This window comes from Pseudophryne corroboree, chromosome 6, assembly GCF_028390025.1.
Source record: "Pseudophryne corroboree isolate aPseCor3 chromosome 6, aPseCor3.hap2, whole genome shotgun sequence".
Taxonomy (NCBI): Eukaryota; Metazoa; Chordata; class Amphibia; order Anura; family Myobatrachidae; genus Pseudophryne; species Pseudophryne corroboree.
Genome location: NC_086449.1, coordinates 817,082,555 through 817,108,677, shown reverse-complemented (window position 1 = coordinate 817,108,677; position 26,123 = coordinate 817,082,555). Strand labels below are relative to the sequence as shown.

The 26,123-nt window shown below is 47.9% G+C and overlaps 1 protein-coding gene across 1 annotated transcript in view; it reads right to left on the bottom strand.

The window, feature by feature from the left end:
* Positions 1-1,070: 1,070 nt before the first annotated feature.
* Positions 1,071-26,123, bottom strand: part of BMAL2 (basic helix-loop-helix ARNT like 2) — a 68,632-nt gene continuing 43,579 nt past the window's right edge. The window contains exons 6-16 of the mRNA XM_063929127.1: positions 25,104-25,196; positions 24,395-24,512; positions 18,702-18,845; positions 9,056-9,296; positions 6,813-6,919; positions 5,781-5,931; positions 4,363-4,421; positions 4,175-4,283; positions 3,794-3,878; positions 2,147-2,255; positions 1,071-1,416 (exon numbers count right to left, since the gene is read on the bottom strand). Of these exons, the coding sequence (XP_063785197.1) occupies positions 1,304-1,416; positions 2,147-2,255; positions 3,794-3,878; positions 4,175-4,283; positions 4,363-4,421; positions 5,781-5,931; positions 6,813-6,919; positions 9,056-9,296; positions 18,702-18,845; positions 24,395-24,512; positions 25,104-25,196 (1,329 nt within the window). The 3' untranslated portion in view covers positions 1,071-1,303. The remainder of the gene's footprint in view (positions 1,417-2,146; positions 2,256-3,793; positions 3,879-4,174; positions 4,284-4,362; positions 4,422-5,780; positions 5,932-6,812; positions 6,920-9,055; positions 9,297-18,701; positions 18,846-24,394; positions 24,513-25,103; positions 25,197-26,123) is intronic.

The following is a 26,123-nucleotide window of genomic DNA, read 5'->3' as shown; positions in this document are numbered from 1 at the left end:
CGAGTTTGAGAACCTCTGGCTTAGGGTCATTATTTTGTTGTGTACGTTTTAAAACACACAGTTGTTGGACTTTAATTTGTGTTAGAATATAATCAAGTCTTTGCTTTCTGTGTTGATCCGCCCTTTCCATATCAGCAGCCGGGTCTCACCATACAGATTGCCGATATATATACAGGCCACACAATCAGTAACATTATTGGGGAATGTCTGTGATGCTTTGCGTGTGGTCCCAATACAACTGTAATTCCTGACCAAACCCCTAGTGAGGTCAACAGGACCATTACCCAGCGTGCACCTGCTGGCTTTTAACGAGTCGGAGCCATGATAACAGGACCATTACCCAGCGTGCACCTGCCGGCTTTTACCGAGAGGGAGCCATGGTAACAGGACCATTACCCAGCGTGTACCTGCTGGCTTTTACTGAGTGGGAGCTGCCATGATAACAGGACCATTACCCAGCGTGCACCTGCTGGCTTTTACTGAGTGGGAGCTGCCATGATAACAGGACCATTACCCAGCGTGCACCTGCTGGCTTTTACTAAGTGGGAGCCATGATAACAGGACCATTACCCAGAGTGCACCTGCTGGCTTTTACTGAGTGGGAGCCATGATAACAGGACCATTACCCAGCGTGCACCTGCTGGCTTTTACTGAGTGGGAGCCATGGTAACAGGATCATTACCCAGCGTGCACCTGCTGGCTTTTACTGAGTGGGAGCTGCCATGATAACAGGACCATTACCCAGCGTGCACCTGCTGGCTTATACTGAGTGGGAGCTGCCATGATAACAGGACCATTACCCAGCGTGCACCTGCTGGCTTATACTGAGTGGGAGCTGCCATGATAACAGGACCATTACCCAGCGTGCACCTGCTGGCTTTTACAGAGTGGGAGCCATGATAACAGGACCATTACCCAGCATGCACCTGCTTGCTTTTACAGAGTGGGAGCCATGATAACAGGACCTCTTCACCGGAGACTAAACTAAACCCTAGTTCCTCCGCCTCTATGTCTGGGATCCTGACAGCGATTGTTATCCACAGCGAGATACATCAACAACACGTAAGATGTCTTGTACAAGGAAAGTTTGATTTAATAACAAGTATGAAAATATCTGATTATCATATAGATCTATGCGATAGAAAGTGATCCTGCCGTGCCGCGCGCTCCCGTAAGGAACGCTGCGAGTGGTTTCCTTTTTTTTTGTAATATATAGATAACAAAAATACAAAAATAATGACTGTTGTGTCCAAGCCACATGGATTACAGTACTTTGTGCGTTTAGGGGTCAGCGTCAGCCCTGCTATAGTGTCCAGTGTATGTCATTCAGATCGCCGCCGTCTGCCAGGCCGCCGTCCTCTTCAAATAAGTTCATAATGGCGGCTATGGCAGTTTCATCATTCTCAAAACCGTCACCTAGAAGACAGGAATTATAGGACATATATAAACGGTGGCAGCCACTGAGCCCTCAGAATGTTTTTCTCCCTCGCCCTCTAATATAATGCTGGTCCTTTCCCTTTCCCATCATTTTCCCTAGTTAAACCGTCACCTCATTAAATCATTTTTTTTTCTTAGTTTTATTTTTAAATTCATTTTAACTTTGAAACTTGTATTTTTAACAAATATTCCCCATCTGCTAGGAAGTATAGAAACACAGGGGGTAATTCCAAGTTGATCGCAGCAGGACATTTTTTAGCAGTTGGGCAAAACCATGTGCATTGCAGGGGGGGCAGATATAACATTTGCAGAGAGTTAGATTTGGGTGGGTTATTTTGTTTCTGTGCAAGGTAAATACTGGTTGCTTTATTTATGCACTGCAATTTAGATTTCAATTTCAACACACCCCACCCAAATCGAACTCTCTCTGCACATGTTACATCTGCCCCCCCCCTGCAGTGCACATGGTTTTGACCAACTGCTAAAAAATTTCCTGCTGCGATCAACTTGGAATTACCCCCACAGCTCCACGTTTGATGAGAAGGTATCAGGTGTTCTCCTGCCCCCCCCCCCCCCCCCCCCCCAAACATGATTCTGCAAGGGGTACAAATGGGCAAGCAGCTATTCTCCCTGGGATAGGGTTTGGAAGGAACCCTAAACGCACTGGTTTATGTTCCGCCATGTAATAAGAGTACAGGGAATAGCTTACCCAGGAGGTGGTCTGGAATCGGGAATGAAGGTAAAACATCACTCTGAGAAGACGTGCCCAATTTCTCTATTTCTGTGGGAGACAGCTGTACCAACTCACTCTTCTGTTCCTGGGGAAAATCAAATCATTTACTAAGCAAGTTGTATGTATAACATTACATTTCATATAAAGTGGTGTGCAACACCAGACTCATACTGCATAAGTAGCCTCATAGCACTACTAGGAGACCCTGTTCCTCCTTATTGACACGTCCCTCATCTCCTGATATACTCTGTGAAGCTGGGGACCCTGCTCCTCCCACTATATAACTCTCAGTCTGTGGCTTCCTGCTGCCTCCATTCCCCTCCTCACATCATGTCACTGCCCCCGTCGGGTTCACTACGGCTGGCCGGCGGTCGGGCTCCCGGCGACCAGCATCCCGGCGCCGGGAGCCCGACCGCCGGCTTACCGACAGCTTGGCGAGCGCAAATGAGCCCCTTGCGGGCTCGCTGCGCTCGCCACGCTACGGGCACGGTGGCGCGCTACACTATTTTATTCTCCCTCTATGGGGGTCGTGGACCCCCACGAGGGAAAATAATTGTCGGTATTCCGGCTGTCGGGCTCCCGGCGCCGGTATACTGAGCGCCGGGAGCCCGACCGCCGGCAAACAGAAGACCACCCCCCCCGTCACATGCAGCCCTGTCCTCACTGACACATCATTCATCTCCTGATATACTCTGTGCTGCTGGGGACCCTGCTCCTCCCATTATATAACTCTCAGCCTGTGGCTTCCTGCTGCCTCCATTCCCCTCCTCACATCATGTCACTGCCCCTGTCACATGCAGCCCTGTCCTCACTGACACATCACTCATCTCCTGATATACTCTGTGCTGCTGGGGACCCTGCTCCTCCCACTATATAACTCTCAGCCTGTGGCTTCCTGCTGCCTCCATTCCCTTCCTCACATCATGTCACTGCCCCTGTCACATGCAGCCCTGTCCTCACTGATGCATCACCCATCTCCTGATATACTCTGTGCTGCTGGGGACCCTGCTCCTCCCACTATATAACTCTCAGCCTGTGGCTTCCTGCTGCCTCCATTCCCCTCCTCACATCATGTCACTTCCCCTGTCACATGCAGCCCTATCCTCACTGACACATCCCTCATCTCCTGATATACTCTGTGCTGCTGGGGGACCCTGCTCCTCCCACTATTTTCTAAATATCATTGGTTTAATAAAAAAAAAAATAATAATGGGGAAATAAACTGGATATGAAGATAAAACAGTGCCCTGACCTTCGTCATATACCTTTAAAAATATAATTTATTTTTCGGCGGTAAATTCAATTAGTTGAGTGTGGGCTCGTCCTGCGGTGCTGGCAATTCTGTGCGGTTGCAATGGCAACTCGCCCCCCTGACGGCTAATTGAACTGACCCCATAGAGTGTAAAATATTACCAAGTAATAGATACTAAACAGCCAGCACACAGCACGGTATAGCATGCTTATACTGCGTGTACACAACACGGGACAGGAAATCCGTGGAGGGGAGAATTCACTGCTCCTACAGATAGGCAGCTGCCGCCTGACGGGTTATTCTTCCACCCCTGTGCGGACTGTTATCCTAGTATTACATTCACCTCATACAGACCACGGATAGACACTTACCTCACTGTGTGGCAGCTCCGGGGCGAGAGATTTCTTTATGAGCTCAGTAGGACTTATGTTCCCGTTAAACGGGGGAGAGTGTAACCTGCAAACGAGAGATGAGACTCCCATTCAGTAACCTGGACATGCGGAGCCACCCGTACTGACCCAAGCTGCTCCTGGGCAACCCCATTAGGGTAACTGCATGTCTCCATTGTGCTCCAAACGCTCTGCACTTCCTCTGCGCCCCAAACGTACCCTGCTCCTTCGCGCTCTGCACACCCTCGACGTAAACGTTGCAGGAGAGCATGCGCGAGACAATATATTAAAGTAATCTGAAGGTGGAAGCAGAGACCCGCTGTGAAGCGCACCTTTACGCTGGCAGAAACACGTAGCGCTCACCTCTGCAGCTCCACGATTTGCTTTGCGATCTCCCTCCCGATGTTAGCGGCTCCGAGCAGCGTTCCGCCGGACATCCCGGGCAGACTGAGGAAGGGTCGCTTGGAAGTATCTAGCGTGGGGGAGCACAACGTTACAGAGTACAGGTGAATGCATTAATAGCATACCAAAGAAATACTGCGCCTAATTACCTTCTGATGAGTGGGAGCTGCCAGGGAGAGAGGCCGTTTCTAGCGCCGACCCCTGACACCTGCAGGAGACACGTTACTAGTACCAGATAACCAGTGACATTACCGCTAAACGCACTGTACAAACACTACGGTAAAACGGAAAGAACAGCTACAAGCTATATACGTCTACAAGTTATGTCTATGGGGGTCATTCCGAGTTGTTCGCTCGCTAGCAGTTTTTAGCAGCCGTGCAAACGCTATGCCGCCGCCCACTGGGAGTGTATTTTAGCTTAGCAGAAGTGCGAACGAAAGAAACGCAGAGTAGCTACAAAATAATTTTGTGCAGTGTCAGAGTAGCTTCAAACCTACTCAGCGCTTGCGATCACTTCAGACTATTCAGTTCCTGTTTTGACGTCATAAACACGCCCTGCGTTCACCCAGCCATGACTGCGTTTTTCTGGCACGCCTGCGTTTTTTCTGGCACCCTCCCTGAAAACGGTCAGTTGACACCCAGAAACGACCCCTTCATGTCAATCACCCTGCGCCCAGCAGTGCGACTGAAAGCATCGCTAGACCCTGTGTAAAATGACATCGTTCGTTGTAATAGTACGCCGCACGTGCCCATTGCGCTGCATACGCATGCGCAGAAGTGCCATTTTTTTTGCCTCATCGCTGCACAGCGAACGAATGCAGCTAGCGAACAACTCGGAATGACCACCTATATACACATCCCAAATGGCGGCTTATACTGTAGGACGCCGTTCCATTAAATCATAGTGACGGATGCACGTAGCCTAGTATACACAAGTTGCATTATCTAGAATTACTAACCGCATTCAGTAATCTATATGGAAACGCTGCCATACCTTTACAGAACTGGAGATGTTCGACGCATACATACAGTGTGCATACGTGATGCCTGTACATTTACAGGCGCCATGTATGCACACTGTTGTTCTCTGTTACCAGTTGTGTGTTAAGGGAGCTGGCTACACAGTTGTGTTATACAAAAGTTACACTGTTCAGGAGCCTGTGTGAGCGGAGGACACCTTAATAGTTATCATATCATTGTAGAGGAAGCTATTTTCCTGCACACACTGTACATCCAGCCAGTAACCCAAAGCAAGGACTCTGGAGCCAGCCACTCCTCAGTCTGCTGGGTTGATAACAGAGAACAACAGCTCAGATTCAACTGCACAGGGAATCTAAAACTAAATATGAAATATCCCAAGTTCTGTCCGGATATACTGTAGATGTGCAAAAAGTAACTTGTGTTTTACAATCCGTGATCCTACATCCTAAGTACTAATTCTCCCGTCTGCTGGATAGGAGTGAGTGGAGGGCACCAGGCAGGGTGGAAAAGCCACTTAGCGGTAAAATGAAGAAGAAATAACATGTTTGGTCTACAAGTCACTTTGTAGGATTAAAGAGAGACTTACGAAACCACAGTGTTGACGGAAACAATGTACTCAAATTCTTTGGTCCACGGGTTGATGAAACTAAACCACTGGCTCTTTAAGATAATGAAGGACCCGTCTTTCACCTTGAATTTGTAGGCGTTGGTCAGAATCTTCTCCTTGCACTGAAGAACTTATGATAGAGAAAGGAAAAAAAAAAATCAGGTTGTAAATTTCAAAATCATTTCAGACCCATATACACACAAACCCCATTTATAGGACTGTCATACAAGTAGCGGAGCAGACTCGTATGGAGCTGTGCCACTGGTGCCCCCACTCAGGGCTAGACTGGCACCCTGACGTCGTTGTCAGCTGCGCTTCCTTAGGACAAATTCGGTGCCCAGCTACCCGACTGCTTCCAACACATATATTACCACTGTCCCTTATCTCTATACTAGAAGGGGACAGATCTCTGCTTTTATTCAGACCAAAATGCATGGGGATAGATCAGCATTAGGGCGCAGAGAAATGGAGAGACTAAAGGAATCAGACGTGGTGGCTTGGTTAATAAATGTAAAAAGAATATTTAAAAGCTATACATAAATAGAACATTACATGCACATGAATAGTTACTGCATTTAAAAAGGACATAGAAGAGACAGAAATCTAAGGGCGATGAAATGCGTTGTCACAAAAAAACAAAAAAAAAAAGCTGAAAAAGCATGGGAGTAAAACGCACATGGAGATGGATGGTAGCGTAAACCTAAAATTATACACAAAAGAAGGGAAACACATATTAGAAGAGTTAATACAAGTAGACAGGGCATAGAAAGGTTGGACAGAATGTATCGGGAATGAAACGCGTTGATATGTAAAAGAGTGGATGAAACGTATGGGTATAAGACATCTGGATGGAAGGTAATTGTAAAATGACATAGAAAGCGGGGAATCAGGCATATTGGTAGGGATAATACAACTCATAACAACCTGGAAAGGTTAAATATAATTATATATGGGAAAAGAAATGCGTTGGCCAGTTAGTAAACATAAAAAGGCAATGAAAGTACAAGTTACCAGCTTTGTGTTGCTCCGTTAAATGGCTGTGGTCATCCGGATGGAAGTATTCATAGCAGGAAGTGCCGAGAAGCTCCTGGGGCAGGTAACCCATTATGGCTGTAGCTCTAGAAGAAGCAGTAAATTCAGATGAAAAGAGCAGCAGCAATTACATCCGTCTCATCCTGTAACTAAAACATGGGAGGAATAATCCTGAGTACTCGCCTGCTCAGAGGACTTCCCGCGAGTCTGGAGAGAGTGCAAATCCACTCATGATCTACTACATGGCTGTATAGTGGTAGTGAGATAGTTCTTCACTACCTAGCTCCGGGTACAGGGAGAGTCACCTCCAACACAGCACCTGTCCCACCCCTGCAGCTCCGGGTACAGGGTGCGTCACCTCCCAGTCAGCACCTGTCCCACCCCTGCAGCTGCAGGTACAGGGAGCGTCACCTCCAACACAGCATCTGTCCCACCCCTGCAGCTGCAGGTACAAAGAGTGTCACCTCCCACTCAGCACCTGTCCCACCTCTGCAGCTGCAGGTACAAGGAGCATCACCTCCCATCCAGCATCTGTCCCACCCCTGCAGCTCCAGGTACAGGGAGCGTCACCTCCCACTCAGCACCTGTCCCACCCCTGCAGCTCCAGGTACAAGGGAGTGTTACCTCCCACTCAGCACCTGTCCCACCCCTGCAGCTGCAGGTACAAGGAGCGTCACCTCCCACTCAGCACCTGTCCCACCCCTGCAGCTCCGGGTACAGGGAGCGTCACCTCCCAGTCAGCACCTGTCCCACCCCTGCAGCTGCAGGTACAAAGAGCGTCACCTCCCACTCAGCACCTGTCCCACCCCTGCAGCTCCGGGTACAGGGAGCGTCACCTCCCAGTCAGCACCTGTCCCACCCCTGCAGCTGCAGGTACAAGGAGCGTCACCTCCCATTCAGCACCTGTCCCACTCCTGCAGCTGCAGGTACAAGGAGCATCACCTCCCATCCAGCATCTGTCCCACCCCTGCAGCTGCAGGTACAGGGAGCGTCACCTCCAACACAGCATCTGTCCCACCCCTGCAGCTGCAGGTACAAAGAGCGTAACCTCCCACTCAGCACCTGTCCCACCCCTGCAGCTCCAGGTACAAGGAGCGTCACTTCCCACTCAGCACCTGTCCCACCCCTGCATCTCCGGGTACAAGGATCGTCACCTCCCTCTCAGCACCTGTCCCACCCCTGCAGCTCCGGGTACAAGGAGCGTCACCTCCCATCCAGCACCTCTCTCACCACTGCAGCTCCAGGTACAAGGAGCGTCACCTCCCACTCAGCACCTGTCCCACCCCTGCAGCTGCAGGTACAAAGAGCATCACCTCCCACTCAGCACCTGTCCCACCCCTGCAGCTCCAGGCACAAGGAGTGTCACCTCCCACTCAGCACCTGTCCCACCCCTGCAGCTCCGGGTACAGGGAGCGTCACCGCCCACTCAGCACCTGTCCCACCCCTGCAGCTCCGGGTACAAGGAGTGTCACCTCCCATCCAGCACCTCTCTCACCACTGCAGCTCCAGGTACAAGGAGCGTCACCTCCCACTCAGCAGCTGTCCCACCCCTGCAGCTCCAGGCACAAGGAGCGTCACCTCCCATTCAGCACCTGTACCACCCCTGCAGCTCCGGGCACAAGGAGTGTCACCTCCCACTCAACACCTGTCCCACTCCTGCAGCTCTAGGTACAAGGAGCGTCACCTACCACTCAGCACCTGTCCCACTCCTGCAGCTCCGGGTACAAGGGAGTGTTACCTCCCACTCAGCACCTGTCCCACCCCTGCAGCTCCAGGTACAAGGAGCATCACCTCCCACTCAGCACCTGTCCCACCCCTGCAGCTTCAGGTACAAGGAGCGTCACCTCCCTCTCAGCACCTGTACCACCCCTGCAGCTCCGGGTACAAGGAGCGTCACCTCCCTCTCAGCACTTGTCCCACCCCTGCAGCTTCGGGTACAAGGAGCGTCACCTCCCTCTCAGCACCTGTCCCACCTGTATGTGTACTGCTTAATAAGAACCCGGTCAGGGTTCACAATGCTATGATTATATTCTTGTACTGTAAGTGAACAGATTTAAAGTAAAAACAAAAATGTCCAACTACCTAGTGGAACCGTCCCATCTTACACTCTGCCCTATCTGCTATTAGCCTAATGAACATCCCATCATTAGGTAGATATATAATGAAACTAACATATACAAACACCTAGATGACAAGAAGCGCTGGCCTTTGCTAGTCCTTACCGCTGATCAACATAGACAAATTTACCATCCATGGTATAGCGGGTAGTGAACTCTGTGGGCTTCACTCTAATCTCCGCTGTGCTCTGCGGAATGATGAAGGGATGGGACCGACCAATGGCCACGAGGCAGCTGAAGTTGTACGACTCTTTCCCAACGTCGCAGTCTTCTGTAATGCCCACCTCACTGGATAGGCAGTTCCTCAAGTACCCCGTGCAGTGGATGGTACAGTACCGCCGATGCTCTGCATGGGGGAAGAGACTAGTGTCAGAATACATCCTGGGGACAGTCCGGAAAGTACTACGTCGGATGGCGTTTGTCTAGTAAAGTCATTGGACTTGTGTCTTTTGTAATAACAGAGTAAATGTAGTTTATTGTGAGCACACACAGCCATATGTCACAACTTTACCACAATCTAATGCCACCTACGTTTCTGAAGCAAAGAACATAGCAGTGACTGCGGTGGCAGGAGCACCATCTAGTGGCGAGAAGTGACAATGCAGAGTGTGCAGAGACGGCTCAAACCATACTAGGACCTTGGGCCAAGTGACAGACAGAAAAGACACAGGAACTAGCATAGTCAGGGAGCACTACCGTAATCCAAGCAGGAAAGCCACATATTCATATAGAAGCATGTGAGATATATATAGATATATATAGATATATATATATATATATATATATATATATATATATATATATATATATGTAACATGAGCGCCTCCTAGTGCAATAGTATGTGAACTCCACCAACGTGCAGTGTACACTTATAGGTGGACCCGTACCATATAGAATATATAAAACAACTTATCGCCAGTCTTTTACCGGTCCCCACGTGTTTCTCAATTTCGAAGGGTTATTTTTTTTTAGAGTTCAGATCTTTCTAATCTGAGAAATAGGATTTGACAAAAGCGCCTCCTAGTGCAATAATATGAACACCACCATTGTGTATTGTGGAAAAAGAAAAAAAATTAATAAATAAATGCGGATCCGTACCAGATACACACACAAAACAGCTTATCTAAAGTCCTGTAATGATCCACACAAAGTCCTTGCTCACATGAAGTTTTAAATTTTTTTAATTCAAATCATCCAGAGTACATAAAAAACACAAGAAAAAGGCAGACGTAGTGTAACCAATATACAACAAGGGGTTACAAAAACATATGTATATGCCCGTACATTAAAATAAAAGAAAGACAGCTCATCTGAATGGCAACATACGGCAAAAATTTGACACTGCACATTGGTGGAGTTCATATACTATTGCACTAGGAGGCGCTCTTATAATTTCTCTTGCTTCAGATAGGAGGAATCGGTGTGTATTAAGACAACGAGCTGGGCCGTCCCTTACAAATGGATTTTCCTATGCACAACACTGGTTTTGGACTTTTAGATTAGAGAGAGAGAGAGGGGGGGGGGGGGGGGGGGGATGGAGAGAGGAGGAGACACAGCGAGAGAGAGAGATACATAGATATCTACATACATATACATACACACACACACACACACACACACACGTGTGTATATATATATAATAAGATTTTACTTACCGGTAAATCTATTTCTCGTCGTCCGTAGAGGATGCTGGGGACTCCGTAAGGACCATGGGGATAGACGGCCTCCGCAGGAGACATGGGCACTTTAAGAAAGAATTTAGTTCCTGGTGTGCACTGGCTCCTCCCTCTATGCCCCTCCTCCAGACCTCAGTTAGAGAAACTGTGCCCAGAGGAAAATGACAGTACAAGGAAAGGATTTTGGTAATCCAGGGCAAGATTCATACCAGCCACACCAATCACACCGTAAAACTTGTGATAACAACCCAGTTAACAGTATGACAAATAACATAGCATCAGTTCATGCCCGATGCAACAATAACGTAACCCTTATTGAAGCAATAACTATATACAGGTATTGCAGAAGAAGTCCGCACTTGGGACGGGCGCCCAGCATCCTCTACGGACTACGAGAAATAGATTTACCGGTAAGTAAAATCTTATTTTCTCTAACGTCCTAGAGGATGCTGGGGACTCCGTAAGGACCATGGGGATTATACCAAAGCTCCCAAACGGGCGGGAGAGTGCAGATGACTCTGCAGCACCGATTGAGCAAACATAAGGTCCTCCTCAGCCAGGGTATCAAACTTGTAGAATTTTGCAAAAGTGTTTGAACCCGACCAAGTAGCAGCTCGACACAGCTGTAGTGCCGAGACCCCCCGGGCAGCCGCCCAAGAAGAGCCCACCTTCCTAGTGGAATGGGCCTTGACCGATTTTGGTAACGGCAAGCCAGCCGTAGAATGCGCCTGCTGAATCGTGTTACAGATCCAGCGAGCAATAGTCTGCTTTGAAGCAGGAGCACCAATCTTGTTGGATGCATACAGGACAAACAGCGACTCCGTTTTCCTGACCCTAGCCGTTATGGCCACGTAAATTTTCAAAGCCCTGACTACATCAAGCAACTCGGAATCCTCCAAGTCACGTGTAGCCACAGGCACCACAATAGGTTGGTTCATATGAAAAGATGATACCACCTTTGGCAGAAATTGTGGACGGGTCCGCAATTCCGCTCTTTTCATATGGAAAACCAGATAGGGGCTTTTATGTGACAAAGCCGCTAATTCTGACACACGCCTAGCCGAAGCCAAGGCGAATAACATGACCACCTTCCACGTGAGATATTTTAACTCCACCGTTTTAAGTGGTTCAAACCAGTGTGACTTTAGGAAACTTAACACCACGTTAAGATCCCACGGTGCCACAAAAGGAGGCTGAATATGCCTTTTACAAACATCTGAACTTCTGGTAGAGAAGCCAAGTCTTTTTGAAAGAAAATGGATAGGGCCGAAATCTGGACCTTAATGGAGCCTAACTTTAGGCCCAAATTCACTCCAGACTGTAGGAAGTAAAGAAAACGGCCCAGCTGGAATTCTTCCGTAGGAGCATTCCTGGCCTCACACCAAGAAACATATTTTCGCCAAATACGGTGATAATGTTTAGATGTCACGTACTTCCTAGCCTTTATCAGCGTAGGAATGACCTCATCCGGAATGCCTTTCTCTGCTAGGATCCGGCGTTCAACCGCCATGCCGTCAAACGCAGCCGCGGTAAGTCTTGGAACAGACAGGGCCCCTGTTGCAACAGGTCCTGTCTTAGAGGAAGAGGCCACGGGTCTTCTGTGAGCATTTCTTGCAGCTCTGGATACCAAGTCCTTCGTGGCCAATCTGGAACAATGAGGATTGTTCTCACTCCTTTTTTTCTTATTATCCTCAGCACCTTGGGTATGAGAGGAAGAGGAGGAAATACATAGACCGACTGGAACACCCACGGTGTCACCAGGGCGTTTACAGCTACTGCCTGTGGGTCTCTTGACCTGGCGCAATACCTCTGTAGCTTTTTGTTGAGGAGGGATGCCATCATGTCCACCGGTGGCAGTTCCCACCGACTTGTAATCTGTGCGAAGACTTCGTGATGAAGTCCCCACTCTCCCGGGTATAGCTCGTGTCTACTGAGGAAGTCTGCTTCCCAGTTGTCCACTACCGGAATGAACACTGCTGACAGTGCGCTTACATGATTCTCCGCCCAGCGAAGAATTCTGGCGGCTTCGCCATCGCCACTCTGCGCCTTGTGCCGCCTTGGCGGTTTACATGAGCCACTGCGGTGATATTGTCTGACTGGATCAGAACCGGTTGGTCGCGAAGGAAGGTCTCCGCTTGACGCAGGGCGTTGTATATGGCCCTTAGCTCCAGGATGTTGATGTGAAGACAAGTCTCTTGACTTGACCAAAGACCCTGGAAATTTCTTCCCAGTGTGACTGCTCCCCAACCTCGGAGGCTTGCGTCCGTGGTCACCAGGACATAGTCCTGAATGCCGAATCTGCGGCCCTCGAGAAGGTGAGCACTCTGCAGCCACCACAGAAGTGACACCCTGGCCCTGGGGGACAGGGTGATCAACCGATGCATCTGAAGATGTGACCCGGACCACTTGTCCAGTAAGTCCTATTGGAAAGTCCTCGCATGGAATCTGCCGAAGGGAATGGCCTCGTATGATGCCACCATCTTTCCCAGGACTCGAGTGCAGTGATGCACTGACACCTGTTTTGGTTTCAATAGGTTCCTGACCAGAGCCATGAGTTCCTGAGCCTTTTCTATCGGGAATATGGGAAGGTTATACTGGCGCCGGCTGTTGGTCAAATAATAAATAACAATGTGTAAAATGTAACACTTAATTTATTTGAACATTCATAAAAGAAAGTTAAATACTCCCATTCCTCAAAGGAAAATGGTATAGATATAGCAACTGCTAAAATTCATATATCTGAAAATGCAGGGTGCCACTATTATTTGTGTTTATTGGATATAGTGTCCACGGCTTCTGGCTAGGGCTCTATTTCCACATTGCTCACAAGTCATTAGATGACACAGTTAGTTACCAGACTTGCTTCCGGATGAAAAGTCCCCCTAGGTATCTTGTGCAGATAAGATCCAGATGGCAGCAGGGAAAAGTCCGGGTCTGTGATGAGCTTGTGTTGGAATTTTTTATCCAGTGGATGCAAAGAGTCCATAAATTACCAGGGAATCTGTTGAAATTAATCCAATGCCGGTGGTCCGGCAAGATGTGGCTCAACGCGTTTCGCTGGTCTGATCACTACCAGCTTCCTCAGGAGCATATACCCAGTCTCTGGCTGGCACATTATATATACCCTGACAATTAGGGAGCAGTTGGAAACAGCTGTTGTGTCAATAAATCTAACATAACCAAAATCAAAATTCAGTAACAACAGAAGACAGTCCCTTATACAACAATACTTATTCCTATCTTTATTATTAAAAACGAGAAGCAGAAATATGGAACATATAGAGAAATACACTCTGAATTCTATATCACGTGATCATCTTTTCTATCGGGAGATAAACCCTCTTCTGGTCAGAGTCCAGAATCATGCCCAAGAAAGGCAGACGAGTCGTAGGAATCAACTGCGACTTTGGAATATTGAGAATCCAGCCGTGTCGCTGTAACACTTCCAGTGAAAGTGATACGCTGTTCAGCAACTGCTCTCTTGATCTCGCTTTTATGAGGAGATCGTCCAAGTACGGGATAATTGTGACACCTTGCTTCTGCAGGAGCACCATCATTTCCGCCATTACCTTGGTGAATATTCTCAAGGCCGTGGAGAGACCAAACGGCAACGTCTGAAATTGGTAATGACAATCCTGTACCGCAAATCTGAGGTACGCCTGATGAGGTGGATAAATGGGGACATGAAGGTATGCATCCTTTATGTCCAGAGACACCATAAAATCCCCCCCTTCCAGGCTTGTGATGACCGCTCTTAGCGATTCCATCTTGAACCTGAACCTTTTCAGGTATAGGTTCAGGGATTTTAAATTCAATATGGGTTAGACCGAACCGTCCGGTTTCGGGACTACAAACATGGTCGAATAATAACCCCTTCCCTGTTGGAGGGGAACCTTGACCACCACCTGTTGAGGATACAATTTTTGTATTGCATTAAACACTATTTTCTTCTCTTGGGGGGGAAGCTGGTAGGGCCGATTTGAAATATCGTTGAGCAGGCATCTCTTCGAATTCCAGTTTGTACCCCTGAGACACAATTTCTATTGCCCAGGGATCCACCTGGGAGAGAACCCACATGTGGCTGAAATTTCGAAGACGTGGAGCCCCAGCGTCATGCGGTGGATTTTGTAGAGGCCGGGGAGGACTTCTGTTCCTGGGAACTAGCTGTGTTGTGCAGCTTCTTTCCCCTGCCTCTACCTCTGGCAAGAAAGGACGCACCTCGGACTTTCTTGATTCTTTGTGATCGAAAGGACTGCATTTGGTAATACGGTGCTCTCCTAGGCTGTGAGGGAATATAAGGCAAAAAATTTGACTTTCCAGCTGTAGCTGTGGAGACCAGGTCCGAGAGACCCTCCCCGAACAATTCCTCAACCCTGTAAGGTAAAACCTCCATATGCCTTTTTGAGTAGGCATCACCTGTCCATTGCCGAGTCCACAGGACCCTTCTGGCAGAAATCGACATAGCGTTTATTCTAGAACCCAGTAGACTAATGTCTCTTTGAGCATCTCTCATATATAGGACAGCGTCTTTAATATTCCCCAGGGTCAATAACATAGTATCCTTATCTAGGGTATCAAGCTCCTCAGATAAGGTATCCGTCCATGCTGCTACAGCGCTACACACCCAGGCCGACGCAATTGCCGGTCTTAGTAAGGTACCTGAATGTGTATAAATGGACTTCAGGGTAACCTCCTGTTTGCGGTCAGCAGCATCTTTGAGGGTAGCCGTATCCTGTGACGGCAGGGCTACCTTCTTGGATAAGCGTGTTAAAGCTTTGTCCACCCTAGGGGAGGATTCCCATCGTAACCTGTCCGTTGGCGGGAAAGGATACACCATAAGAATCCGTTTGGAAATCTGCAGTTTTTTATCTGGAGATTCCCAAGCCTTTTCACATAACTCATTCAGTTCGTGTGAGGGGGGAAAGGTTACCTCAGGCTTCTTTCCTTTATACATATGCACCCTCTTGTCCGGGACAGGGGTTCCTCTGTGATGTGCAAAACATCTTTTATTGCCATAATCATATATCGAATAGTTTTAGCCAATTTTGGCTGTAACTTTGCATCATCGTAATCGACACTGGAGTCAGAATCCATGTCGGTATCTGTGTCAACAATTTGGGATAGTGGGCGCTTCTGAGACCCTGACGGTCCCTGCGACATAGGATCAGGCATTGGTTGAGACCCTGACTGTCCCCATGCATCAGCCTTGTCAAATCTTTTATGCAAGGAATTAACATTATCATTTAAAACCTTCCACATATCCATCCAATCAGGTGTCGGCGCCGTCGGCGGAGACACCACAATCATTTGCTCCCGCTCCTCTTCCACATAGCCTTCCTCATCAGACATGTCGACACAAGCGTACCGACACACCACACACACAGGGAATGTCCTTTCTGAAAACCGTTCCCCCACGAGGCCCTTTGGAGAGACAGAGAGAAAGCATGCCAGCACACACCCCAGCGCTATATATCCCAGGAATAACACAGTAACTTAATGTTAACCCAGTAGCTGCTGTTTATAGCTTTTTTGCGCCTAATTATGTGCCCCCCCCTCTCTTTTTCAACCCTCTTCTACAGTGTATCAGCAGGGGAGAGCCTGGGGAGCTTCCTCTCAGCGGTGCTGTGGAGAAAAAATGGCGCTGGTAAGTGCTGAGGGAGAAGCCCCGCCCCCTCGGCGGCAGGCTCCTGTCCCGCTTAAATTGTAATTTTTGGCGGGGGCTCATACATATATACATATATATATGTGGTCTTTTGCCAATATGAGGTCCCAAATGCTGCCCAGGGCGCCCCCCCCCCGCGCCCTGCACCCTTACAGTGACCGGAGTATGTGAGGTGTGTGGAGCAATGGCGCACAGCTGTAGTGCTGTGTGTTACCTCTAGTGAAGATCACGAAGTCTTCTGCCACCTGTGAAGTCTTCTTTGCTTCTCATACTCACCCGGCTTCTGTCTTCCGGCTCTGCGCGGGGGACGGCGGCGCGGCTCTGGGACGGACGGCGAGGGTGAGATCCTGCGTACCGATCCCTCTGGAGCTAATGGTGTCCAGTAGCCTAAGAAGCAGGACCTAGCTTCAGAGAGTAGGGCTGCTTCTCTCCCCTCAGTCCCACGATGCAGGGAGTCTGTCGCCAGCAGAGCTCCCTGAAAATAAAAAACCTAACAAAATACTTTCTATCAGCAAACTCAGGAGAACTCGCTGAAAAGCACCCAGCTCCTCTGGGCACAGTATCAAACTGAGGTCTGGAGGAGGGGCATAGAGGGAGGAGCCAGTGCACACCAGGAACTAAATTCTTTCTTAAAGTGCCCATGTCTCCTGCGGAACCCGTCTATCCCCATGGTCCTTACGGAGTCCCCAGCATCCTCTAGGACGTTAGATATATATATATATATATATATATATATATATATATATATATATATACATATATATACATATACACACACACACACACACATACATACATACACATACACATACATACACACTGTAGTAGCTTTAGACCACACTCTCAGCTTCAAAATCTCAACAGGCGGTGCTCCATAATAACAATAAAAGTTCACAAGGTATAGGCACTCACCAAATCTTCAGAAGTAAATGATTTTTATTCAGTCATAACAGCAACAAACTTGCCAAACGGCTAATGTGACCTCACATTAGCCATTTGGCAAGTTTGTTGCTGTTATGATTGAATAAAAATCATTTTCTTCTGAAGATTTGGTGAGTGCCTATACCTTGTGAACTTATATAAGTTTTTGTTTAAATCAGGCTTTTTTTTTCATTAACGCTCTATTGATGAAAGAAAAACGGAATCCTAAGAAGAACTGAATTATTACATTTATACTGTGAAACATTGCTATGTATTAGAAACTTTGATCAACCATGTTATAATGCTTTCTAACACTAACTAGCCAAAGTTATTAGGCTTTTATATGATTTACTTTAAATCTTTCAATAAAACCAATTGTTTACGGCTTATCATTCCTATTACATCTGAATATATGTAGATTGACTAAACATACTAAAACATACAAAGTACACTCTGACACATCTCAATAGGTCTGAAGGTTTCAAATTTAAATACATTCTCTGTGCATTGCCTCTTTAGTGTGTTAAAGGCGTTGTTTACCCTTTAGGATTGAGAAGGTTAGTTGTGGTTTTCCCCTGTCCTAGAGGATTGTTAGGGGAGGAGTTTGTGGCGTCTTAGCTGATGCTAGGCAGATTTAGTACCTCTCTGATCTGGTTCACCCACCAGATTTCTCTGTTGTGTGTGTGAATTTACTGCATCAATTCAGTTCACTCAAATAAAGATCACAAGCAACAAGAATGTGGAACACCACCAGGGAGATTCCCTTAATATAGGCTGGGTTTTTTTGTTTTGTTTTTTAAGATGTTACGGCGCTGTGCATCTAGTCACGGCATGAAAAAAGTTTAAAAAAAAACAACAACAAACAAACAAAATTGGTTTAAAACCAGCCAACCCCCAATATCTATCTATCTATCTATCTATCTATCTATCTATCCTAGCCTACGGAATTTATTTATTAACTTCAATGACTACCTATCATCTCCCCCTCCAATCAGGAGAGATGCAAAGCCTGACTGGTATGGGCAATTTCTGCACTCTTTTGAAGGCTTGATACCCTTACGCTTCAGTTTGCCTTTTTATATTCTCATTTTGCCTCTTGTGTTGACACTACGACATGTTCACGTCCTCTGGCAGCACATGTGCCGACATGACTATTTCAGGTAAGGGTGAATAAGTATCATCTCTAACAAGTAAAGGAATGGATTTTTGTTGGTAAAACCACATTAAGATAAATTGGTTACTGCCGCATCGGGTTGTTCTGTCTTGACTTTTCCGGGATGAATACAACTAGCATTATCCTTGATGAATCTGTGTCTGATCAACCTCACACTGTAAAAACAATATAACTATAACCCAGCCTAGCAATTTGCTAGGAACTAGTGACACGAATGAGGCATGAGGCATGCAGTGGTTCCCCTATAGGCATGTGGATTAGGGATTTAAATCTATGCAACAAAAAAAGCCCCCCAAAAGAACACAAGATAATCGTTACCTTTTTTCTTGCAGCCAGGTAGAAAGTCCTTTTCCTCCTTGCCAGAGACCCGGCCCGTTTTCATCCGGCAGAAGAACGAGCGTCTGGACCCCCAGTGCAGCCGGGACGCGCCAGCCTGAAAGTGTGTGTGTACTTGCAAACCAGCTTTCAAAATAGTTTAATAAGACTGAGTCAGTTCAAAAGATGACGTCTGGATCAATGAGGAAACACATTCGTCTTATTACAGTAAGGAGCATCAACAGGCTACATCTAGTTCTTAAAGGTCTTCAGTGGTGCAAGGGGTGGCGGATGTTACAAATCTCCATACACAGATTCTAACTTAGGTTTTGCTTAAAGCCAATTACCGGACAAATTGACCCTAATATATAGGTTTGTTTATACGAATAGAACCAACAACTGCATTAAGTAAAAAAAATATGTAAAAGTTTCAGCAACTTGCAGAAACATACAACACTGGACGTGGACTTTGTTCTGATGGGGAACCAATTTCTCATTACACACCTTAATTCCTGTTCCTGAATCCTACTGTAAGGCTGTGGATGAATGGATGAGAGAGCCGCTCATATAAGCGTATGGGAACTTTAATACATACTTTATCACTATTCACCATGGATAAAGTGTTTCTCTATATTCACTGAACTCTCAGCAAGAAAATGTACATTGTGTGTAAGATACAGGCTTCAAAAATGACAGCTCTGATAGGAGCTGACATTACGGACATCATCCCAAATACAGGCTGGCCCCTAGTGTAACTGGCCCCCTACTGACATTATCCCAAATATAGGCTGGCCCCTTTTATAACTGGCCCCCTACCGACATTATCCCAAATATATGCTGGCCCCTAGTGTAACTGGCCCCCTACTGACATTATCCCAAATACAGGCTGGCCCCTAGTGTAACTGGCTCCTACTGACATCATCCCAGGTATATGCTGGCCCCTAGTGTAACTGGCATCCTACGGACATTGTCCCAAATACAGGCTGGCCCCTAGTGTAACTGGACACCTACTGACATTATCCAAAATATATGCGGGCCCCTAGTGTAACTGGCCGTCTACTGACATTGTCCCAAATATAGGCTGGCCCCTAGTATAACTGGCCCCCTACTGACATTATCCCAAATACAGGCTGGCCCCTAGTGTAACTGGCCCCTACCGACATTATCCCAAATACAGGCTGGCCCCTAGTGAAACTGGCCACTACTGACATTTTCCCAAATACAGGCTGGCCCCTAGTGTAACTGGCCACTACTGACATTATCCCAAATACAGGCTGGCCCCTAGTATAACTGGCCCCCTACTGACATTATCCCAAATACAGGCTGGCCCCTAGTGTAACTGGCCACTACTGACATTATCCCAAATACAGGCTGGCCTCTAGTGTAACTGGCCCCCTACTGACATTATCCTAGGTATATGCTGGCCCCTAGTGTAACTGGCCCCCTACTGACATCATCCCAAATACAGGCAAGCCCCTAGTGTAACTGGCCCCCTACTGACATCATCCCAAATACAGGCTAGCCCCTAGTGTAACTGGCCCCCTACTGACATCATCCCAAATGCAGGCTGGACCCTAGTGTAACTGGCCCCCTACTGACATTGTCCCAAATATAGGCTGGCCCCTAGTGTAACTGGCCCCCTACTGACATCATCCCAAATACAGGCTGGCCCCTAGTGTTACTGGACACCTACCGACATTATCCCAAATACAGGCTGGCTCCTAGTGTAACGGGCCCCCTACTGACATTATCCCAAATACAGGCTGGCTCCTAGTGTAACTGGCCCCCTACTGACATTATCCCAAATACAGGCTGGCCCCTAGTGTAACTGGCCCCCTACTGACATTATCCAAAATATATGCGGGCCCCTAGTGTAACTGGCCCCCTACTGACATTATCCCAAATATAGGCTGGCCCCTTGTATAACTGGCCCCCTACCGACATTATCCCAAATATATGCTGGCCCCTAGTGTAACTGGCCCCCTACTGACATTATCCCAAATACAGGCTGGCCCCTAGTGTAACTGGCTCCTACTGACATCATCCCAGGTATATGCTGGCCCCTAGTGTAACTTGCATCCTACTGACATTGTCCCAAATACAGGCTGGCCCCTAGTGTAACTGGACACCTACTGACATTATCCAAAATATATGCGGGCCCCTAGTGTAACTGGCAGTCTACTGACATTGTCCCAAATATAGGCTGGCCCCTAGTATAACTGGCCCCCTACTGACATTATCCCAAATACAGGCTGGCCCCTAGTGTAACTGGCCCCTACCGACATTATCCCAAATACAGGCTGGCCCCTAGTGAAACTGGCCACTACTGACATTTTCCCAAATACAGGCTGGCCCCTAGTGTAACTGGCCACTACTGACATTATCCCAAATACAGGCTGGCCCCTAGTATAACTGGCCCCCTACTGACATTATCCCAAATACAGGCTGGCCCCTAGTGTAACTGGCCACTACTGACATTATCCCAAATACAGGCTGGCCTCTAGTGTAACTGGCCCCCTACTGACATTATCCTAGGTATATGCTGGCCCCTAGTGTAACTGGCCCCCTACTGACATCATCCCAAATACAGGCAAGCCCCTAGTGTAACTGGCCCCCTACTGACATCATCCCAAATACAGGCTGGACCCTAGTGTAACTGGCCCCCTACTGACATTGTCCCAAATATAGGCTGGCCCCTAGTGTAACTGGCCCCCTACTGACATCATCCCAGGTATATGCTGGCCCCTAGTGTAACTGGCCCCCTACTGACATCATCCCAAATACAGGCTGGCCCCTAGTGTAACTGGCCCCCTACTGACATTACCCCAAATACAGGCTGGCCCCTAGTGTAACTGGCCCCCTACTGACATTATCCCAAATACAGGCTGGCCCCTAGTGTTACTGGACACCTACCGACATTATCCCAAATACAGGCTGGCTCCTAGTGTAACGGGCCCCCTACTGACATTATCCCAAATACAGGCTGGCTCCTAGTGTAACTGGCCCCCTACTGACATTATCCCAAATACAGGCTGGCTCCTAGTGTAACTGGCCCCCTACTGACATCATCCCAAATACAGGCTGGACCCTAGTGTAACTGGCCCCCTACTGACATTGTCCCAAATATAGGCTGGCCCCTAGTGTAACTGGCCCCCTACTGACATCATCCCAGGTATATGCTGGCCCCTAGTGTAACTGGCCCCCTACTGACATCATCCCAAATACAGGCTGGCCCCTAGTGTAACTGGCCTCCTACTGACATCATCCCAAATACAGGCTGGCCCCTGGTGTAACTGGCCCCCTACTGACATCATCCCAAATACAGGCTGGCTCCTAGTGTAACTGGCCCCCTACTGACATTATCCCAAATACAGGCTGGCCTCTAGTGTAACTGTCTCCTACTGACATCATCCCAGGTATATGCTGGCCCCTAGTGTAACTGGCATCCTACTGACATTGTCCCAAATATAGGCTGGCCCCTAGTGTAACTGGACACCTACTGACATTATCCCAAATACAGGCTGGCCCCTAGTGTAACTGGCTACTACTGACATTATCCCAAATATAGGCTGGCTCCTAGTATAACTGGCCCCCTACTGACATTATACCAAATACAGGCTGGCCCCTAGTGTTACTGGACACCTACTGACATTATCCAAAATATATGCGGGCCCCTAGTGTAACTGGCCGTCTACTGACATTGTCCCAAATATAGGCTGGCCCCTACTGTAACTGGCCCCTACTGACATTATCCCAAATATAGGCTGGCCCCTAGTGTAACTGGCCCCTACTGACATTATCCCAAATACAGGCTGGCCCCTACTGTAACTGTCCCCTACTGACACTATCCCAAATATAGGCTGGCCCCTAGTGTAACTGGCCCCTACTGACATTATCCCAAATACAGGCTGGCCCCTAGTGTAACTGTCCCCTACTGACACTATCCCAAATACAGGCTGGCCCCTAGTATAACTGGCCCCCTACTGACATTATCCCAAATACAGGCTGGCCCCTAGTGTAACTGGCCCCCTACTGACATTATCCCAAATATATGCGGGCCCCTAGTATAACTGGCCCCCTACTGACATTATCCCAAATACAGGCTGGCCCCTAGTGTAACTGGCCCCTACCGACATTATCCCAAATACAGGCTGGCCCCTAGTGTAACTGGCCCCTACTGACATTATCCCAAATATAGGTTGGCCCCTAGTGTAACTGGCCCCTACCGACATTATCCCAAATACAGGCTGGCCCCTACTGTAACTGTCCCCTACTGACATTATCCCAAATATAGGCTGGCCCCTAGTGTAACTGGCCACTACTGACATTATCCCAAATACAGGCTGGCCCCTAGTATAACTGGCCCCCTACTGACATTATCCCAAATACAGGCTGGCCCCTAGTGTAACTGGCCCCCTACTGACATTATCCCAAATATATGCGGGCCCCTAGTATAACTGGCCCCCTACTGACATTATCCCAAATACAGGCTGGCCCCTAGTGTAACTGGCCCCTACCGACATTATCCCAAATACAGGCTGGCCCCTAGTGTAACTGGCCCCTACTGACATTATCCCAAATATAGGCTGGCCCCTAGTGTAACTGGCCCCCTACTGACATTATCCCAAATACAGGCTGGCCCCTAGTGTAACTGGCCCCTACCGACATTATCCCAAATACAGGCTGGCCCCTAGTGTAACTGGCCCCTACTGACATTATCCCAAATATAGGCTGGCCCCTAGTGTAACTGACCCCCTACTGACATTATCAAAAATACAGGCTGGCCCCTAGTGTAACTGGCCCCTACCGACATTATCCCAAATACAGGCTGGCCCCTACTGTAACTGGCCCCTACTGACATTATCCCAAATATAGGCTGGCCCCTAGTGTAACTGGCCCCCTACTGACATCCCAAATATAGGCTGGCCCCTACTGTAACTGGCCCCTACCGACATTATCCCAAATACAGGCTGGCCCCTAGTGTAACTGGCCCCCTACTGACATTATCCCAAATATATGCTGGCCCCTAGTGTAACTGGCCCCCTACTGACATTATCCCAAATACAGGCTGGCCCCTAGTGTAACTGGCCCCCTACTGACATTATCACAAATATATGCTGGCCCCTAGTGTAACTGGCCCCCTACTGACATTATCCCACATATAGGCTGGCCCCTAGTATAACTGGCCCCCTACTGACATCATCCCAAATACAGACCTAGTATAACGGAGTGTGACATTTGTACAATTGAAAATTGTAAAAATATATGATTCAGTGTTAAGCTGATTTTCCAATTAATTCTCCTTTACAAAAAAAAAACCCTGCACCTCGGACCACTTATAAGACAGTGTCCTGATGGCATATGCTGCAGGTCAGTAAGCAGAGACTGCGGTTATTTCAGCTGCTGTGACATCACTAGCCCTGCCCTGTGTGTTTGTGTCATCCACAGAAGGTATTCCTGCAAGGCTGGTCACTCTGTCTGCTCCAAGTGGCAGATCATGATGGACAAGAATTATAATCCATCCATTTATTGTAGATTATTTAGCTCAGATTGCTAAATGTAAGTAAAATGAATAAGCCCCTCTGATCACATGACTATGGGGCAGGATATCATGGCTGCCCACATGCAGAGAAGTGCAGTGTGAGGAAGTATAGGAGACAGCGTTAAGGTTTTACATTTTCTGAAGGCTCCCTTACTTTTGGCATCGATAAGCTTCTCCCGCGGGGTGATGTCGGAGGAGGAGAGCTGCTCCTTAACTTTGGCAACGTCTTTGGGATGCAGATAGTCAAACAGACTCTGTCCTATCAGTTCAGCCTGAGAGAGGAAGAGAAGGAATCAGTGTTATGTGCTGCTCTACACAGACCGCACAAGAGTAACGCAGGAGGCGATGGAGACCATCGGGCAGATACTATCTTCTAGCAGCTAAGTGATGTCAGACTAACGCAAGCAGATATAGGACTGGCTGCAACGGGCAACCCTCCCAACAAACGTCCTGATTTACGGACATTAAAATCCTGCTTTTGCCCCGTATGGGTACCACAACCTCACTGCACCAGGTTAGTAAATAAGCCCCATTTTGTGTCATACACAAGGAACCTTTTTTTTGAGTGCACTTCACGTTTAGCGTCCCTTTAACAGTAAAACGTGCTGCAGTCTCCCAGGTCTTTAATACTCTCCTGATTACCATTATCCTTGTATTGATTTGCTGGCTCACGACAATATCCTTACAATGACCTATGTGGTTTCCTAGACAATTAAACTAGGCCAAGTGCCGTCTAATCCCCCCACCGCCGGCTTTCTGGGTCAGTGTGACAATTTTCTGAAAGCCTCAGTTTGGATTTAGATTGTCAGCGAAGGAGAATCAGGTCAGGGAGCGAATGTGGCCAGCCTGGCAGACTCACACACCTGGCTGTACTTCAGGGTCTTCAAGACGGACTCCGACACAAACAGGATTTTCCCTCGGTCGCATCCAACCACAAACAGGAACCCATCGGCAGACTAGATTTAAATAAATAAATAAAATATACATGTAACCATTTCATGTCAAATTCCCTCCAGATACCAGAACATAATAACTGGATGACTTTAAACTGACAATTAATGCAAAACTGAAAAACAATAAATTTTTTATCTAGATTTAGGATTCTGATTCGGCAGGCTGCTGCGGCCAGGAAGGATTCTGATTCGGCAGGCTGCTGTGGCCAGGAAGGATTCCGATTCGGCAGGCCGCTGCGGCCAGGAAGGATTCCGATTCGGCAGGCTGCTGCGGCCAGGAAGGAATCTGATTCTGCAGGCTGCTGCAGCTAGGAAAGCTGACACGCTATAGCCAGCCGTGCAGTGAGTACAGATGTTTAGGAGCAAACGCTGATTAATGTCTCCCCCCCTGAAATATAACAAGTCTCTTCTCATCACTTACCACTGGATAGAACGGTGGACCTTATTCAGCTTCAGTTCTGCGATTGTAGCAGAACTGGAACTGCTGAGAATTGCACAGCAAGAGCCGGCCAGCATGTTCAACGTCCGCCCAGCACAGAACAAGCCGGCCACCGATGCGTTCGAAATTCTGCCAGCGCAGACGCAGAATTGTGAATGCATCGCAAAAATCAAGCACCATCAACAGCTGTGGTTGACCCAGGGCTACTCAGACTAATGAGAATGTAGTCGCTCCGGGCGCCACGTTTTAAGTCGCAGCAATCGCAGCTGTACTACTGGCCACCTACTGACATCTGCGAATAGGCCACTAGGTGGGATAGTGAATTCGGTCGCTGGATGTTGTTGTTTTTTGTTTTTTTACTTGCGATTGGTTGAATTGAAACAACTGTTAAGTTGTATCAAGAAACTAAAATAGTAGAGTAGCTCAAACACTAGGGGGTGGTATATGCAATTGCGGTCGAATTGCCGCAAATGTTGAAAAACGGGGCATTT